The sequence below is a fragment of the Triticum dicoccoides genome, chromosome 2A (assembly GCF_002162155.2).
Source record: "Triticum dicoccoides isolate Atlit2015 ecotype Zavitan chromosome 2A, WEW_v2.0, whole genome shotgun sequence".
In the NCBI taxonomy this organism is placed as follows: Eukaryota; Viridiplantae; Streptophyta; class Magnoliopsida; order Poales; family Poaceae; genus Triticum; species Triticum dicoccoides.
Genome location: NC_041382.1, coordinates 516,435,691 through 516,453,556, shown reverse-complemented (window position 1 = coordinate 516,453,556; position 17,866 = coordinate 516,435,691). Strand labels below are relative to the sequence as shown.

Below are 17,866 nucleotides of genomic sequence, written 5' to 3'. Positions count from 1 at the left end.
CGCGAACGGTGGAGGGAAGAGTTTGACGAAGGATGACAAGGTCATACAGATACACGCACGTCTACATGCATCGAACACGGCCGAGTTCATCAATTTCCATCCCTAGGTGTCAGAAAATAGAAGCGCGTGCGTGGTTGAAGAAGAGGACAAGAGCTCCCATTCAACGTGATAAGCCGTAGTTGAGATCCACCGAAAAATTCAGAAAAAAGCGGATAGATTGATAAGTCAGGCCACCTCTTGATGCATGATAGCTAGCTAGCTAGAGAGAGTGGAGACAAGCAATGGTGTATACAGCGAGTCATCAAATTGCTTTTGTGTTTTCATATGAAGCAACGACTTCCTTTACATGTCACAAACGTGAAAGAATAGGAAAAAATACAACAACGGCAATGCTCTACTTTTGGGCGCGGTGCTCCGCTGCTTTATCCTTTGATCAAAAGTCAGAGGTAGACCACCATGGGGTCAGCACGTACGGCCCGGGCAAAATAACTCACGCGTACTCCTCATCCGACAAGGCAAGTTGCGTTTCATTTTCACCTCATCCGACACCGCTCTCATTCTCCTCGAGTCGAAAAAAGCAGATAATAGATAAACTAAACTAATTACCGCGATGGGTGATGTGTCGATCGTGAGGTACGTACGGAGGTACGGAATGAGTGGCCATACGTAAGAACGCAACACGTGGGATATAATAACATTAACATGAATGCAAATGACAAGTTATCGAGAGTTTCTGGAACAAACACGCCCAAGCTAAAGGCACACCTGTCTACACCAACGCAAAGTTCATATATCCGTTTCGAAAGAAAGTTCATATATACACACGCACTTATCCAACACATGTCGATCGGAGTGACGATCTTGCTGCCATTTCAAAGCATGACGCACAGCTAAAAACGCAATCGATCGAATGAATACACACATTTCCTCATATCATTTCACTGACCCTAAGCAGAGCAGGAGCGGCCGCAGCCGATGGACCAGAGCAACGTCGGAGACGGAGAAGACGAGACGAAACCAAACACGACAAGGGCAAGATCCCGGGACGGTCGTGTTCTCCGAGAAAGTCGATGGCGCCATGCTACGCTTTTTGTTCCACTACCGAATACCGATCGACCCGGCCCGGGGGCCCTGTGTGTCGCATCGCAATACGAGATACATGTCGCGGTCCAGAAAAGCGTCCGCATGCAGCTGGCGTTCCCTTGCGTCTATATAAGCCCTCCGAGCCATAGCCTCCCTGCCCAACTCACTCACACACAATAAGCTAGCTGCTTCACAAAACACAGCACAACTAGCTGCATATCCACCACCATTCTCATTCTGCCATGGAGGTTGATCACCGCATCAGGGTGAGCGGCGGCGACGGCGAGACGACGACCGGACAAGCCGGCGTTGTCGGTGTGTTCTTCGCGGGCTGCTGGCTGCGGCTCCGCTCGGTGCTCGTCGGGCTCTGCTGCTGGGTCGCGGGGTTCGCCAGGAAGGTGGGCAGGATCGCCAGGGAGGATCCAAGGCGGGTGGCGCACTCGTTCAAGGTCGGCCTGGCGCTCACTCTGGTGTCCGTCTTGTACTACGTGACGCCGCTGTTCAAGGGCTTCGGGGTCTCCACGCTCTGGGCCGTGCTCACCGTCGTCGTTGTCATGGAGTACACCGTCGGTGCGTATTACATACAAATGACTTGAGTTGTACTCCCTGCATCCGAAATTACTTGTCGTATACATATTTCAGTTTTAGATACATTTTTTTAATCTATTTATGCGACAAAAAATTCGGGACAGAGAAAGTACTGTATATGTGGGTGTCAAGGGCATGCAAGTCTCTGACGTACGTGCATGCAACAGGTGGCACGCTGAGCAAAGGCTTGAATAGAGCCTTCGCGACGTTTGTGGCTGGATTCATCGCCGTGGGAGCTCATCAGGTAGCTAACCGCTGTGGTGCGCAGGGGGAGCCAATACTGCTCGCCATCTTCGTCTTCTTGCTAGGTACGCATGCATATGCAACTAGACTAAAAACATGCATGTTCCAACTACTAGTATACTTGGACTTGTCTTACTACTACTAGCTACGTAGATAGAAGTATTTTGCCGCCATGCATGCAAAAGCAAGAAATTGGCAGGCTCTGATCGAATAATGCACACAACCGTATATATAGAATCCAGCAGCTGAATAAATTTGACCCCAAAAACAACATAGTAAAAGACATAAACAAACAAAAATTACACAACTCCTAGACGAAAGCTTTCAGTGATGGAGTCTAACCATAGGCCAGTCTTGGATTTTTCATCCCCAAGCTGAGCTTCGATCCACCAACTACGGCAAGGATACGAAGCAGGCACGCATCGACATGATCTAATCAAAGATCTTGTGTTTTCATCCACATATAGGAGTATATATACTTATTGTTGAAGCCGTCTCTACCATCATATATTGTCAGAGAAGTGAGTACCGACGCCTCAATAGCCGGATACCATACCGGAAAAAAAAAAAGTGGACCTGCGGTTTGAACCGACAAAGAGAACTAATACCCTAACGAAACTTGGTTATATTGCAGCGTCGGCAGCAACATTCTCGCGCTTCATCCCAGAGATCAAGGCGAGGTATGACTACGGCGTGACCATCTTCATACTGACCTTCAGCCTGGTGGCCGTGTCGAGCTACCGCGTGGAGGAACTTATTCAGCTGGCACACCAGCGCTTCTCCACCATCGTCATCGGCGTCCTTACCTGCCTCTGCACCACCATCTTCGTCTTCCCTGTCTGGGCCGGCGAGGATCTTCACAAGCTCACCGCAGGCAACCTCGATAAGCTGGCACAGTTTCTTCAAGGTAATATATATACTCATAAAAAATCCCTGCAATTTTTGTCATCAAAAAAGAAAGAAAGATTCCTGCACTTTTTGGTCACTCTCGCCGTAGTCTCCTTCAAGTACGTAAGGTAATGTGTTCTTTGGAAAGAAAGAGAAATAAAGGGAACATCAAACAGTGGAGTTTTCCTGACCAGTCACCAGACATACTCATACTCTGTTTTATAGCTCTGCTTCTCCCCTGTAGAACCTCTGTAGCAAATTCATATTGATACAAAGAGTTTGCGAGGCTGAAAAGTGAGCATACGTACGCAGGATTGGAATCTGAATGCTTTGGAGAAAAGGCTGCCAGCGAGAATTTGGAGGGCAAAGCCTTTCTACAAGTGTACAAGAGCGTCCTCAACTCCAAGGCCAGTGAGGACTCCCTGGTAAGCTTCTTTACGGATGATACACTACACTATATGCCGAGTGCAAAAGCTACAATAAACATCTGCAACAAGACAGCTTGCATACATAGCAGTTTTTGTAATGTTATTCTGAAAATTGCAGTGCAATTTTGCCAAGTGGGAGCCCGGTCATGGCAAATTCGGCTTCCGGCACCCATGGAGCCAATACCAGAAGCTCGGAGCTCTTTGTCGTCAGTGCGCGTCTTCAATGGAGGCTCTTGCTTCCTATGTCATCACACTGCAAAAGTCCCAGGTAATTGCAGATTCTCCCCCAATTCATGATATTAAACGGAGACTATGGAGCCAAGATATTGACCGACACCATTTTCCTGATCAACAGTACCCTGAGGCCAATCCAGAGCTAACCTTGAAGGTCCGAACGGCGTGCGGGGAAATGAGCTCGCACTCTGCTAAGGCGCTCAAGGAGCTATCAACGGCCATTCGGACAATGATCGTACCATGTCCAGCCAACATCGCCATGTCCGCAGCCATCAAAGCTGCAAAAGACCTCAGAAATGAATTGTCAGAGGAAGCAGCCCTGTTGCAAGTGATGCATGTGGCTGTTACTGCCACACTTCTCTCAGACTTGGTTACGACAATAGTGAAAATTGCAGAAACCGCTGACAATCTAGCACGGCTTGGCCACTTCAAGAAGCCTGAAAAAACTCAGAAAGATGTCGCTATCAACATTCCGAGCAGATAAAGACGCAAATTTCCTTCCAAAGGAAAAAAAAAGAGGCAAACTTCTGTCCTCAGGTGTGGTTATTCTAAAAAAAATAACGTGAAAGTTCCCCTCCCTTATACGGAGTACGTGGTTAGATAGAAATGAGGCACGAAACGGAGACTGCTGCTCGAACGCGGGTGGGCGAGCTCATCCGCATGTGCTCGAACCAACCAGACACTACTCGGTTCTCATGTGGTTGTTCTATCCAGAGAATAATCCACGGGAGCATCAATGCTAAGCCGAATCTATCGTGTACAGTACTATATCGTGTATACAGCAAGTGACTAATTTCTTCAGTATTATAGAAGTAATTATGATGCTGAATTTTGATAATAAAGCATTGCAGTCTTTCCAACAGAAATGCCACAAAAAGCTGTTACATACTCCCTCTGTTTCTAAATGTAAGAACGTCTTACATTTAAAAACAGAGCTAGTAGATGTTAATGAACAGTTTTCTCCTAAATCTTCTATCTTCCTCTTTTGTGTTGTTTGTTTGAGATTGAAAATCATGATTCCACTAGGTACTTTTACAAGATCAGTTTTGTAACGCCCCGAGACCGATGTGCCGGGTGTCTTCCAGTTATTCGTTGTCATTGCCATGTCATTTGCTTGCGTGTTGCATTTCATCTTGTCATCATGTGCATTGCATCATCATGTTTTCAAAACCTGCATCCGTCCGGGTTCCCCAGTTCCGTCCGTTGTCCGTTTTGAGCCCAGACACACTTGCACGTGCCCGCGGCATGTCCGAAATAGTATTTTATAAGTGGCCGGAAAATGTTTTCAAAATGGGTTGAAAGTTGGCGTGTGGTCTTATTTTAGTGTAGATAGACCGCCTGTCAAGTTTCATCGCATTCGGAGTTCTTTGATAGTCCAACCGTTAAATATAGCGGCAATAATAGTCGGTCTAACGTCGGACGTTTTCGGTCTCCGGAAACAGTCGCCGGGCCTCCCTCTCTTCTCTTCTCTCAGCTCGAGACCGTCTACACAGCTCACTACCTACCGCCAGGTCCAACCTAACCTCTCTCATCAGCCCGCAGCCCCCCTCGCGCGCGTCCGAAAGTTGTCCCGGATCCGACCCGAGCAGTCATCACCGTTGTGTCCGGATCATCCCCAAACATCTACAAAACGTCTCCGTTTTCTTATTTAGACTTCCTAGCTATTTTATTCGCGATCGTTCAATTGCGATCGGAGGGACGATATACCCCTAAGTCAACCCACTTGCTATATATATTAGCCTAACCTAGACCAAATCCTTAATTCCTAGGGATCCTCCCAGCCGCCGCCGCACTCATTCCCCACCTTGGGATCCTCTCATTCCCCCTACACCAACCATCAGCCGCACCCAGATCCAATCCATCCACGCAGCCCCGCGCCCGAGCTCTTCTCCCTCCCGATGCCTCTTCCTCCTTGCTTCGCTCAAGTCCAAAGGAGAGGAGCTCCTTCTCTGCCCCGGCGAACCTCGACGCCGAGCACCAGCAGGAATTGCTTGCCATGGACCCTCCTTGTTCCTCTCTCACCCTTCATCCTTTTTTCCCTCTCTGGTTCTCCCCTCACCTCATCTCTCTTTGCTCTCTTCACAGGAGCACACCGGCGTCATGGAAGTCACCGCCGGCCTACGCGTCGAGCTCCGCCACCGGAGATCCCTGTCGCTGCCTCCATTCCCGCGCCGTTCCCGTCGTGCCCCTGCTGCGCCGCCGTGCGTCTGCCGTCCGCGTCGGTGACTGCAGCGCCCAGCCATGGCATCCAAGGAGCCCTCCTGCCGCCGCCTCGCCGGCCTCGCTCATGCCCAGCACCTCCTCCACCCTGCAGCCGCGCCTCCACCAGCAGATGAGCCCTCGCCGTCGGCCAGCAGAGCCGTCGGAGCACCACCAGAACCGGGCCGCCTTCCCTGCCCTCCTCTCTCTTCATCACTCCCTCTCCGTCTCTCTGCTCTCTCATGGCCTCTCTCTATGTGCCCTTCGCAGGTCGACGCCGCCGGCTATCTCCGCCCCGGATCCGGTTGCCCTTGTCGTCCCGTGCTCGGATCTACCTCCTCCAGTCATCTCCTTGCTGGTCCGCGCCCCGGGGACCCGTCGATGAACGCTGCCATGCCGTGCGCCGCCTCCTCTGTTTTCTGCGCCCGCTCGAGCGGGGAGGACGAGCGGTAGTGCATATGGGCCCTTTGCATCGCCTTCAGGCCCAACGCCATGCCTCCTCTATTTTTCCTGCCGGCCCAAGGGGCCCATGGGTGAGCAGCCTTCCCCAGCGCCTGTTTCGGTTGGGCCAGCCAGATCCGGCCCGCTATGTTTTTTTTCCTGTCCAGTGATTTTAGTAATTATCCAGAGTTTACGGTTTTACAGAAAAACCCCTAGTCTTCATGCATATAAAACTTATAAATAATGCATCATATGTAAAAACTCTATATATGAAACATGCTTAGAATTTTGTGTAGATTCATATTGTGCAACTTTCATCCATGTTTGAAATGTTTAAAATGGTGTTTGATTAAATTTGCTCCTATGCCATGTTAAAATGCTTTAATTCATAACTAAATAACCGTAACTTTGAATTTAATAAACTTTATATGTAAATGGGGTGGGAAAATGCCTAGTTTAACATGGTGGCTTTACTTTGCATGTTTAACAACTATAAAATATGGTTTAGGGCAGAACAGTACCAAACCTAATATATGCATATGAGGAGTTTCCGGAAATTGTTGTTCGTTGTTTCCGGACTCATTTAAACTTGACTAGATAGGTAGTTTTCTTTGCTTCACCCACTTGCCATGTTTAACAACATTTAATATTGTTGGGTACATAAACAAGATCGAACTTAATAAGTCACGTGGTGTTTCGTCAATATGCAACGGAGTTGCATATTGAGCTCCACTTAATTTATAGTATTGCTTGTGCATTTTGCCATGCCATTTATCATTAAACAGGACATGCATCATACTTGTTTGCGCATCGTGCCATGCTTATGTGATGTTTGTTCACCATGATTGTTTGTTTCTTTCCGGTGTTGCTTCTTCGGGTTGGTTCCGACAACGTCGTGTTGTGAGGATTCATTCGACTACGTCCGTTTGTCTTCTTCATGGACTCGTTCTTCTTCCTTGCGGGATCTCAGGCAAGATGATCATACCCTCGAAATCACTTCTATCTTTGCTTGCTTAGTTGCTCGCTCTTTTGCTATGCCTATGCTGCGATACCTACCACTTGCTTATCATGCCACCCATATTGTTGAACCAAGCCTCTAACCCACCTTGTCCTAGCAAACCGTTGATTGGCTATGTCACCGCTTCGCTCAGCCCCTCTTATAGCATTGTTAGTTGCAGGTGAAGATTGAAGTTTGTTCCTTGTTGGAACATGGAGATGTTGTTCCTTGTTGGAACATGCTTATATGTTGGGATATCACAATATATCTTATTAAATTAATGCATCTATATACTTGGTAAAGGGTGGAAGGCTCGACCTTATGTTTGGTGTTTTGTTCCACTCTTGCCGCCCTAGTTTCTGTCATATCGGTGTTATGTTCCCGGATTTTGCGTTCCTCACGCGGTTGGGTTATAATGGGAACCCCTTGACAGTTCGCTTTGAATAAAACTCCTCCAGCAATGCCCAACATTGGTTTTACCATTTGCCACCTAGCCTCTTTTTCCCTTGGGAGTCGCGCTCCTGAGGGTCATCATTATTTTAACCCCCCCGGGCCAGTGCTCCTCTGAGTGTTGGTCCAAACTAGAGCCCCTTGCAGCACCACCTCGGAGAAACTCAAGGGCTGGTTTTAGTTGTACGGACTGCTCATCTGAGTGTGCCCTGAGAACGAGATATGTGCAGCTCCTATCGGGATTTGTCGGCACATTCGGGCGGTGTTGCTGGACTTGTTTTACCATTGTCGAGGATGTCTTGTAGAATCGGGATACCGAGTCTGATCGGAATGTCTCGGGAGGAGGTCTATTCCTTCGTTGACCGTGGGAGCTTGTGATGGGCTAAGTTGGGACACCCCTGCAGGGATTTGAACTTTCGAAAGCCATGCCCGCGGTTATGGGCAGATGGGAATTTGTTAACGTCCGGTTGTAGAAAACCTGAATTTGACCTTATTTAAAAATGCATCAACCGTGTGTGTAACCGTGATGGTCTCTTTCCGGCGGAGTCCGGGAAGTGAACACGGTGTTGGAGTAATGTTTGGCGTAGGTTGTTCTAGGATCACTTCTTGATCATAGTTTCTCGATCGTGCTTTGCCTTCTCTTCTCGCTCTTATTTGCGTATGTGTAGCCACCATATATGCTAGTCGCTTGCTGCAGCTCCACCTCATACCTTTTACCTTACCCATAAGCTTAAATAGTCTTGATCGCGAGGGTATGACATTGCTGAGTCCCCGTGACTCACAGATACTTCCAAAACCAGTTTGCAGGTGCCGTTGAACCGTGCAGATGACGCAACCAAGCTCAAGGAGGAGCTCGATGATGATCTTGTCCTTTATGTTGTTCTGTTTCTAGTTGATTAGTAGAGGAGCCCAGTTGGGGTCGATCGGGGATCTGTGTAGCATTTGGGGTAGTCTTCTTTTATTTTGGTTCCATAGTCGGACATTGATTGTATTGTTTGATGTAATGCTTTATTCATGTAATTGGGTGAAGTGGCGATTGTAAGCCAACTATGTATCTCTTTCCCTTATGTATTACATGGGTTGTGTGAAGATTACCTCACTTGCAACATTGCTTTCAATGCGGTTATGCCTCTAAGACGTGCTTCGACACGTGGGAGATATAGCCGCATCGAGAGCGTTACAAGTTGGTAATCAGAGCCTTCCCCCGACCTTAGGAGCCCCCACTGCTTGATCGTTTTTAGCAGCCGTTGTTGAGTCTAGAAAAATGTTTTGAGTCATTTAGGATTATATATATCGGAGAGCTAGGAATTCTTTTTACTCCTCAGTCCCTTCATCGCTCTGGTGAGGCTTCCTGACGTAGAGTTTTGACTCTTCTCTTCTCAAATTTCACTAAAAAAAATTTAGGATCACGCGGGTATCTTGGAATCGTTCCGATGGTTTTGTGACGAGAACATTGTCTTGGTGCCTCCTGTTAGGGGTTTTGTGGCAGTGTCCCGGGGAGTTGAGCTCCGAGGTGTTGTCGTCACAATCTTATCGTTGCAGTTCTGGAATACCTGAGTTTAGTACGCCGACATCGAAAATCTCTTTTATGCAGTTCGTTGGTGAGATAACCTCGACGCCACCCAGTACTGGGGCAGGAGTTCGGGAGTATTGCCATAACTTGTATAACGGATGCTTTTCGAAGGTTGAGGTAGACGATTTCCGAAGGTTTCTTGGTTATGTGTTGAAGGATGGATACAGCTGGATGTAGGATTTGCTAGTTTTGGGTGAGATATTATGCTTCCCCTGTATCCCCAACACCTGATTGCATAACCGGAAAATTTCGGGAGTTTATAAGTGGTAATTCAAGTAGCTCTTAGGATTTCTTTCCGACAGATGTATGATACGAAATTGGGGTTCGACGTCTAGTGGTCCGCCTATTCACGGTTGGTTTTACAGTGGTCTCGTTGTGTCTTAAAGAGTCCTTGGCTATGCCGACTTGGGGACGCTTCGTATGTCATGTGCACTGCCTTATACATGATGGTGTTGTACGATCAAGCCCATGTAGGCCCCACCATGAAAACTTCGGATGAAATCTCTATCATATATTTGTTCCGGCTTATTCTGCAAGCCAACCCTTTGTTTTTGTTTTGAGTTGTGGTATTCGAGTTGCTTCAATGTCAAGTGTTGATTCCATACCTTTTCTAAGTGGTGTTCTCATACTCCGATGTGAATACTAATCCTTCTCGATAATCAAGATTGTCATATCACTCCTTTTCACCGGTGTGTTTCTCTTCACGTGGATCCGATCATTTTCAACATCCGCAAGGTCAACTCAAATTTTTGGTCAACGGTGTTTGTTTCATTCGTCTCCAAGTTGTTTTTGTTTTCCCACCCTCCCACCCTCTTTTCTTCGAGGACTCGGATGTCTTAATCAAGTATCATTTTATTGATGTGAAGTCTCTTCTTTCTTTCCTTTCAATGTTCTAACCCGGTGTTTCTCATGAAGATTCTAATGGAGCTTCAAGTTCGTCATTCTTCATTCTTTTCATCTCCAGTGGTTCCAAGTCAAGCTTTGTTGATCATATCCTTTCCTTGTTTCAATGTTTTCTCATGCCGGTGCAATTCTTAATCGTTCACCTCTCGCTATTCTATTGTCCCGGAGTGCTCAAAATATCTCAGAAGGCTCATCTTTTCGTTCAAGATCAGTTCAACCTATTTCGAGGATGTTATTTCATTCAAGTCATTTAATTCAACCGGTGCAACCTCTCTTTTAAATTGTTCAACGGTGTTTTCTTTTGAGTGGGCCCTAACCCACAGGTCTTTTCCCAGGATCTTACCTAACTCTTCTTATTTTCCCGGAGCGATTATCAAATCTTTTTTTAAGTTTGATGTAAGAATGATCTATCATCAGTCAAATATCTTTCTCCAAGATCTTTCATTTCTTTTCATCATTGGTTCAACTTTTCTATTCTTCTTTATTCCGGATTGCATCAACAATTTATGGTGGTGTTTCTCGTCGTCATTCTCAGGTTTTGAAGAACGAAGAAGACTTTTCCTCCATATATATCCGTTCTCTCCGAGATTCGTGATTCTAGCTTGTTGCCATCCTCTCATAATTATTTTCGATTGTGGGAATTCTTTTCACCTATCCGGAGCAATTCAAGAGTCTTCTCAGTTTGATTATCCGGAGCCCATCATCTCAGAGTTATTCATTCTCAGCTTTCAGCTCTCATCCTCCTAATTTTACCGGTGCATCGATCAAATATCCTCTAACCAGTGCATGATCTCTTCGTTCTCTCATATATAAATTCACTCAAACATTTTTGTTCACTTGCTAATTCTTCCCGGTGTTTCTTTATCTTTTCTTCGTTCATTTTCAATTCTTACCCGGCGATTCATCCCTTACTTCGTTTATTTTAATTCTAACGGTGGTTCGTGCAAGAGTTCTCATCATTCGTTATCGTATATATTCATTCGTTCTTCTCAATCCTACCGGTAATTTGTTGAAGACGTTCTCAAGTTTATGTTATATCTCTCTTAATATTTTCCACGAGAATAAGTAATATGTCAAATCCGTTGATTGTCATCAATTTAATTGATGAAGGATAAGCATAATGTAATTCGTATTCTTGTTTCATCGAGTAAATTCAATTCCTTATTCCGGAGCCTCATCAAAAACTCTCGGTTTCACTTGTTTAATCTTTCTTTCCGGAGCTCAAAGTTATTTCAATTATATCATTCCAAAGATCTATCTAATCATTACAAGGATTCACCTTGTGTTTCCAACTTCTCTATCCTTTCGTTTGATCATCCCTTTGCTTACCGGAGTTCTTCATGGAGGTCTACATGATGGTTCATCAAGGATTTAATTCCTTCTCGAAGGGTCATCAACATTCTTTTCAGAGGAGCTCAAGCATTCTTCATCTTGCATTCCGAGGTGTGATTCTTTCTTTCTTATATTTTGAGGTGGTGTTATGTCACTCTTGACAAATTTCCCTTCGTGTTTCATGATTCACATGTTTTCAAGAGTGAGGTATTTAAATCCATCATTTTCTCTTCGCTCAGGTCATCTTTCCAACCAATCAACCTCTTCTTTGGAGTTATCTTGGGTTATATTTCACCTAAAGCTTTCCCTAAGGATTTTGCTAATTATGGTGCTTATAAATGATCCAAGTTCTTCATTTATCCTCCCGGTGAAATAAGTTTCTCGTCTCCTTGTTGATATCAATCCAATCTATTATTTTTCGTTAGTGGCAGAATTTCACCTCATAGCTTTGAGATGTTTTCTATAAGTCCACTACAACGTTGTTCTTTTCGTTGTTGGTTTTCCAACAACTCCGTTCGACCCTTCTCCTAGGGATACCTTTTCAATCTCTTTTGTAGCAGAAGTTGGCATTTTCTTCTACATTCTTTTATCTCAATGATCTATCTTCTATTTCTTTCTTCCGGAGGAATTGTGTTGTTGCTCTCTTCAATCTTTCTTCTTGTTCTTGTCAGGATCCTGTTCTTTTCATGCTTATCCTTTTAACCGGAGTGTTATCGTAATTGATCCTTATTGTTCCTTATACATCTCGTTTCTACCGAAGTGTGCCCGCTACTCAAGTTCTTTTCATCTTATAAAGTTTCTTTTCATTTTTCAACCGGAGTGCTGCCCGGAGTTGTTCTTCCTTGTTCATGTTTTCTAACGGAGTGTTTTCAACTTTGTTCATCTCTGTTGTATTCTTTTCTCGTAGTTGTTATACCTCTCAAGGTTCTTTGGTTTCACTCGTTTGTCAAGAAGCAACTTAGTTTTACCTCTTCTCTTTCTCTTCTGTTTTCCCTCCGGTGTCATTCTAGATCTCGGGACGAGATCCTCTCGTAGTGGTGGAGCGTTGTAACGCCCCGAGACCGATGTGCCAGGTGTCTTCCAGTTATTCGTTGTCATTGCCATGTCATTTGCTTGCGTGTTGCATTTCATCTTGTCATCATGTGCATTGCATCATCATGTTTTCAAAACCTGCATCCGTCCGGGTTCCCCCAGTTCCGTCTGTTGTCCGTTTTGAGCCCAGACACACTTGCACGCGCCCGCGGCATGTCCGAAATAGTATTTTATAAGTGGCCGGAAAATGTTCTCGGAATGGGTTGAAAGTTGGCGTGTGGTCTTATTTTAGTGTAGATAGACCGCCTGTCAAGTTTCATCGCATTCGGAGTTCGTTTGATAGTCCAACCGTTAAATATAGCGGCAATAGTAGCCAGTCTAACGTCGGACGTTTTAAGTCTACGGAAACAGTCACCGGGCCTCCCTCTCTTCTCTTCTCTCAGCTCGAGACCGTCTACACAGCTCACTACCTACCGCCAGGTCCAACCTAACCTCTCTCATCAGCCCGCAGTCCCCCTCGCGCGCGTCCGAAAGTTGTCCCGGATCCGACCCAAGCAGTCATCACCGTTGTGTCCGGATCATCCCCAAACATCTACAAAACATCTCCGTTTTCTTATTTGGACTTCCTAGCTATTTTATTCGCGATCGTTCGATTGCGATCGGAGGGACGATATACCCCTAAGTCAACCCACTTGCTATATATATTAGCCTAACCTAGACCAGATCCCTAATTCCTAGGGATCCTCCCAGCCGCCGCCGCCGCCGCACTCATTCCCCACCTTGGGATCCTCTCATTCCCCCCTGCACCAACCATCAGCCGCACCCAGATCCAATCCATCCACGCAGCCCCGCACCCGAGCTCTTCTCCCTCTCGATGCCTCTTCCTCCTTGCTTCGCTCAAGTCCAAAGGAGAGGAGCTCCTTCTCTGCCCCGGCGAACCTCGACGCCGAGCACCAGCAGGAATTGCTTGCCATGGACCCTCCTTGTTCCTCTCTCACCCTTCATACTTTTTTCCCTATCTGGTTCTCCCCTCACCTCATCTCTCTTTGCTCTCTTCACAGGAGCACACCGGCGTCATGGAAGTCACCGCCGGCCTACGCGTCGAGCTCCGCCACCGGAGATCCCTGTCGCTGCCTCCATTCCCGCGCCGTTCCCGCCGTGCCCCTGCTGCGCCGCCGTGCGTCTGCCGTCCGCGTCGGTGACTGTAGCGCCCAGCCATGGCGTCCAAGGAGCCCTCCTGCCGTCGCCTCGCCGGCCTCGCTCATGCCCAGCACCTCCTCCACCCCGCAGCCGCGCCTCCACCAGTAGATGAGCCCTCGCCGCCGGCCAGCAGAGCCGTCGGAGCACCACCAGAACCGGGCCGCCTTCCCTGCCCTCCTCTCTCTTCGTCACTCCCTCTCCGTCTCTCTGCTCTCTCATGGCCTCTCTCTATGTGCCCTTCGCAGGTCGACACCGCCGGCCATCTCCACCCCGGATCCGGTTGCCCTTGTCGTCCCGTGCTCGGATCTACCTCCTCCAGTCATCTCCTTGCTGGTCCGTGCCCCGGGGACCCGTCGATGAACGCTGCCGTGCCGTGTGCCGCCTCCTCTGTTTTCTGCGCCCGCTCGAGCGGGGAGGACGAGCGGTAGTGCATATGGGCCCTTTGCATCGCCTTCAGGCCCAACGCCATGCCTCCTCTATTTTTCCTGCCGGCCCAAGGGGCCCATGGGTGAGCAGCCTTCCCCAGCGTCTGTTTCGGTTGGGCCAGCCAGATCCGGCCCGCTATGTTTTTTTTCCTGTCCAGTGATTTTAGTAATTATCCAGAGTTTACGGTTTTACAGAAAAACCCCTAGTCTTCATGCATATAAAACTTATAAATAATGCATCATATGTAAAAACTCTATATATGAAACATGCTTAGAATTTTGTGTAGATTCATATTGTGCAACTTTCATCCATGTTTGAAATGTTTAAAATGGTGTTTGATTAAATTTGCTCCTATGACATGTTAAAATGCTTTAACTCATAACTAAATAACCGTAACTCCGAATTTAATAAACTTTATATGTAAATGGGGTGGGAAAATGCCTAGTTTAACATGGTGGCTTTACTTGGCATGTTTAACAACTATAAAATATGGTTTAGGACAGAACAGTACCAAACCTAATATATGCATATGAGGAGTTTCCGGAAATTGTTGTTCATTGTTTCCGGCCTCATTTAAACTTGACTAGATAGGTAGTTTTCTTTGCTTCACCCTCTTCCCATGTTTAACAACATTTAATATTGTTGGGTACATAAACAAGATCGAACTTAATAAGTCACGTGGTGTTTCGTCAATATGTAATAGAGTTGCATATTGAGCTCCACTTAATTTGTAGTATTGCTTGTGCATTTTGCCATGCCATTTATCATTAAACCGGACATGCATCATACTTGTTTACGCATCGTGCCATGCTTATGTGATGTTTGTTCACCATGATTGTTTGCTTCTTTCCGGTGTTGCTTCTTCGGGTTGGTTCCGATAACGTCGTGTTGTGAGGATTCATTCGACTACGTCCGTTTGTCTTCTTCATGGACTCGTTCGTCTTCCTTGCGGGATCTCAGGCAAGATGATCATACCCTCGAAATCACTTCTATCTTTGCTTGCTTAGTTGCTCGCTCTTTTGCTATGCCTATGCTGCGATACCTACCACTTGCTTATCATGCCACCCATATTGTTGAACCAAGCCTCTAACCCACCTTGTCCTAGCAAACCGTTGATTGGCTATGTCACAGCTTCGCTCAGCCCCTCTTATAGCATTGTTAGTTGCAGGTGAAGATTGAAGTTTGTTCCTTGTTGGAACATGGAGATGTTGTTCCTTGTTGGAACATGCTTATATGTTGGGATATCACAATATATCTTATTAAATTAATGCATCTATATACTTGGTAAAGGGTGGAAGGCTCGGCCTTATGCCTGGTGTTTTGTTCCACTCTTGCCGCCCTAGTTTCTGTCATATCGGTGTTATGTTCCCGGATTTTGCGTTCCTCACGCGGTTGGGTTATAATGGGAACCCCTTGACAGTTTGCTTTGAATAAAACTTCTCCAGCAATGCCCAACATTGTTTTTACCATTTGCCACCTAGCCTCTTTTTCCCTTGGGAGTCGCGCTCCTGAGGGTCATCATTATTTTAACCCCCCCGGGCCAGTGCTCCTCTGAGTGTTGGTCCAAACTAGAGCCCCTTGCAGCACCACCTCGGAGAAACTCAAGGGCTGGTTTTAGTTGTACGGACTGCTCATCTGAGTGTGCCCTGAGAACGAGATATGTGCAGCTCCTATCGGGATTTGTCGGCACATTCGGGTGGTGTTGCTGGACTTGTTTTACCATTGTCGAGGATGTCTTGTAGAATCGGGATACCGAGTCTGATCGGAATGTCTCGGGAGGAGGTCTATTCCTTCGTTGACCGTGAGAGCTTGTGATGGGCTAAGTTGGGACACCCCTGCAGGGATTTGAACTTTCGAAAGTCGTGCCCGCGGTTATGGGCAGATGGGAATTTGTTAACGTCCGGTTGTAGAAAACCTGAATTTGACCTTATTTAAAAATGCATCAACCGCGTGTGTAACCATGATGGTCTCTTTCCGGCAGAGTCCGGGAAGTGAACACGGTGTTGGAGTAATGTTTGGCGTAGGTTGTTCTAGGATCACTTCTTGATCATAGTTTCTCGATCGTGCTTTGCCTTCTCTTCTCGCTCTTATTTGCGTATGTGTAGCCACCATATATGCTAGTCGCTTGCTGCAGCTCCACCTCATACCTTTTACCTTACCCATAAGCTTAAATAGTCTTGATCGCGAGGGTGTGAGAGTGCTGAGTCCCCATGACTCACAGATACTTCCAAAACCAGTTTGCAGGTGCCGTTGAACCGTGCAGATGACGCAACCAAGCTCAAGGAGGAGCTCGATGATGATCTTGTCCTTTATGTTGTTCTGTTTCCAGTTGATCAGTAGAGGAGCCCAGTTGGGGTCAATCGGGGATCTGTGTAGCATTTGGGGTAGTCTTCTTTTATTTTGGTTCCGTAGTCGGACCTTGATTGTATTGTTTGATGTAATGCTTTATTCATGTAATTGGGTGAAGTGGCGATTGTAAGCCAACTATGTATCTCTTTCCCTTATGTATTACATGGGTTGTGTGAAGATTACCTCACTTGCGACATTGCTTTCAATGCGGTTATGCCTCTAAGACGTGCTTCGACACGTGGGAGATATAGCCGCATCGAGGGCGTTACAAGTTTAGAAGTTGTGATGGTACGATAATGGATTTGCTCATAGTAAGCACGAAGCTCATGACAAACTGGATGTACAGCCAGACCAGTCTACACAAAAAACTTTTTTTTGAGAAATCACCAGGGGAGGAGTCCCTCAAAATGGCCATTATGCCAAAAGAGTGATCCAGTTTAGAAGGGAAACCAGATCAAAAACCTGAACAAATTGACCCTGTTTATAAGGGAAACCGGGCCGAAAACCGTACAAGTAACAAGATTACTAAAGGATAAGAACAACATGACGCCTAAGATAAGGCAGGACCTAGCTAGCAGGCAAAAGGACCATCACCACGAGAAACACAAGTAGATGTAGGGTATCGTCGAAGGATCACAACACCAAGACTTTGCGAGCAACCTAGCGCACTGCACCGGTGTGCACCCACAATCTACTAGTGCCAAGCACGAACCTTGACTCGGAGCTCCGCCAGTGGAATTCAGAATGATTAGCAAGTTGGGGAGGCTTATTGCGTCGTCATTGAGCAAAGATGAACCAAGACAACCCCAAAAGCACGAAGCTCGCCATGACACAACGGCAACCATGGGAGGGTCTTGAGCCTGCACAACAACAGGGACGACACAAAGGCAGCGCCGCCGCCCCCCAACAGAACACCACCAAAGATGGGCAAAGGGTAGAGATGGCAGCTGAACAACATGGAGCAGTGTTGTTGCCAGACCCCAACACACACCACCGTCGACCCCAAGCTAGTCACACCACCACCACCGACATCCCCACCTACTGAACAAAATAACCTGGCCAACTTCTTGATGATACTTTCAAGAAGGGGTGCGACACACGGTTGCGCCGCCATCATCGGTTCCAGGCGGACCTGGAAGCAGAGTTTCCTCCGAAGTTGAGCAAAAGGTGGCGAAATCAACATTTCAACGATGCCTCCAAGAAGGTTAGTGGCGCCCACGGGCGTCACCGCCGTTGGCTCTGAGCAGAGCATGGCTTTCGCCGAGTTGAACATACACACACCCTATGAACAGATTATTTGAGGTAGACCGCGCACCTGCATCACCATGAAGCATTGGGCCATGGCAGCCCCGACGCCGCACATGGCCAGCACTCCACCTCCCAGCCACCCACCGCCATGCAGCGAGCCGCCACCACACCAGTGGACGGAGTAACCGCCGCGCCTCAAAGCTCGCCGTGCAGCGAGCGGCCGCGTCTACACAAAGAACTATCAGCACAACT

General features: G+C 47.0%; 1 protein-coding gene across 1 annotated transcript; it reads left to right on the top strand.

Moving 5' to 3' along the window:
• The first annotated feature begins 1,263 nt into the window (after window positions 1-1,263).
• On the top strand, window positions 1,264-4,318 carry LOC119359509 (aluminum-activated malate transporter 1-like). Its single transcript, XM_037625672.1, has 6 exons — window positions 1,264-1,653; window positions 1,839-1,979; window positions 2,549-2,821; window positions 3,115-3,227; window positions 3,349-3,498; window positions 3,586-4,318. Exons 1-6 carry the CDS (start codon window positions 1,326-1,328, stop codon window positions 3,946-3,948), a joined length of 1,368 nt encoding a protein of 455 aa, XP_037481569.1. The 5' UTR covers window positions 1,264-1,325; the 3' UTR covers window positions 3,949-4,318.
• Window positions 4,319-17,866: the final 13,548 nt, after the last annotated feature.

What these genes read in the sequence shown, in the direction of transcription:
- LOC119359509 (XM_037625672.1), top strand. Translation starts at nt 1,326, where the DNA reads ATGGAGGTTGATCACCGCATCAGGGTGAGCGGCGGCGACGGCGAGACG. An exon ending in GCTGGCACAGTTTCTTCAAG is followed by an intron (nt 2,822 to 3,114) that starts GTAATATATATA and finishes ATACGTACGCAG; the next exon opens with GATTGGAATCTGAATGCTTT. An exon ending in AGGCCAGTGAGGACTCCCTG is followed by an intron (nt 3,228 to 3,348) that starts GTAAGCTTCTTT and finishes TGAAAATTGCAG; the next exon opens with TGCAATTTTGCCAAGTGGGA.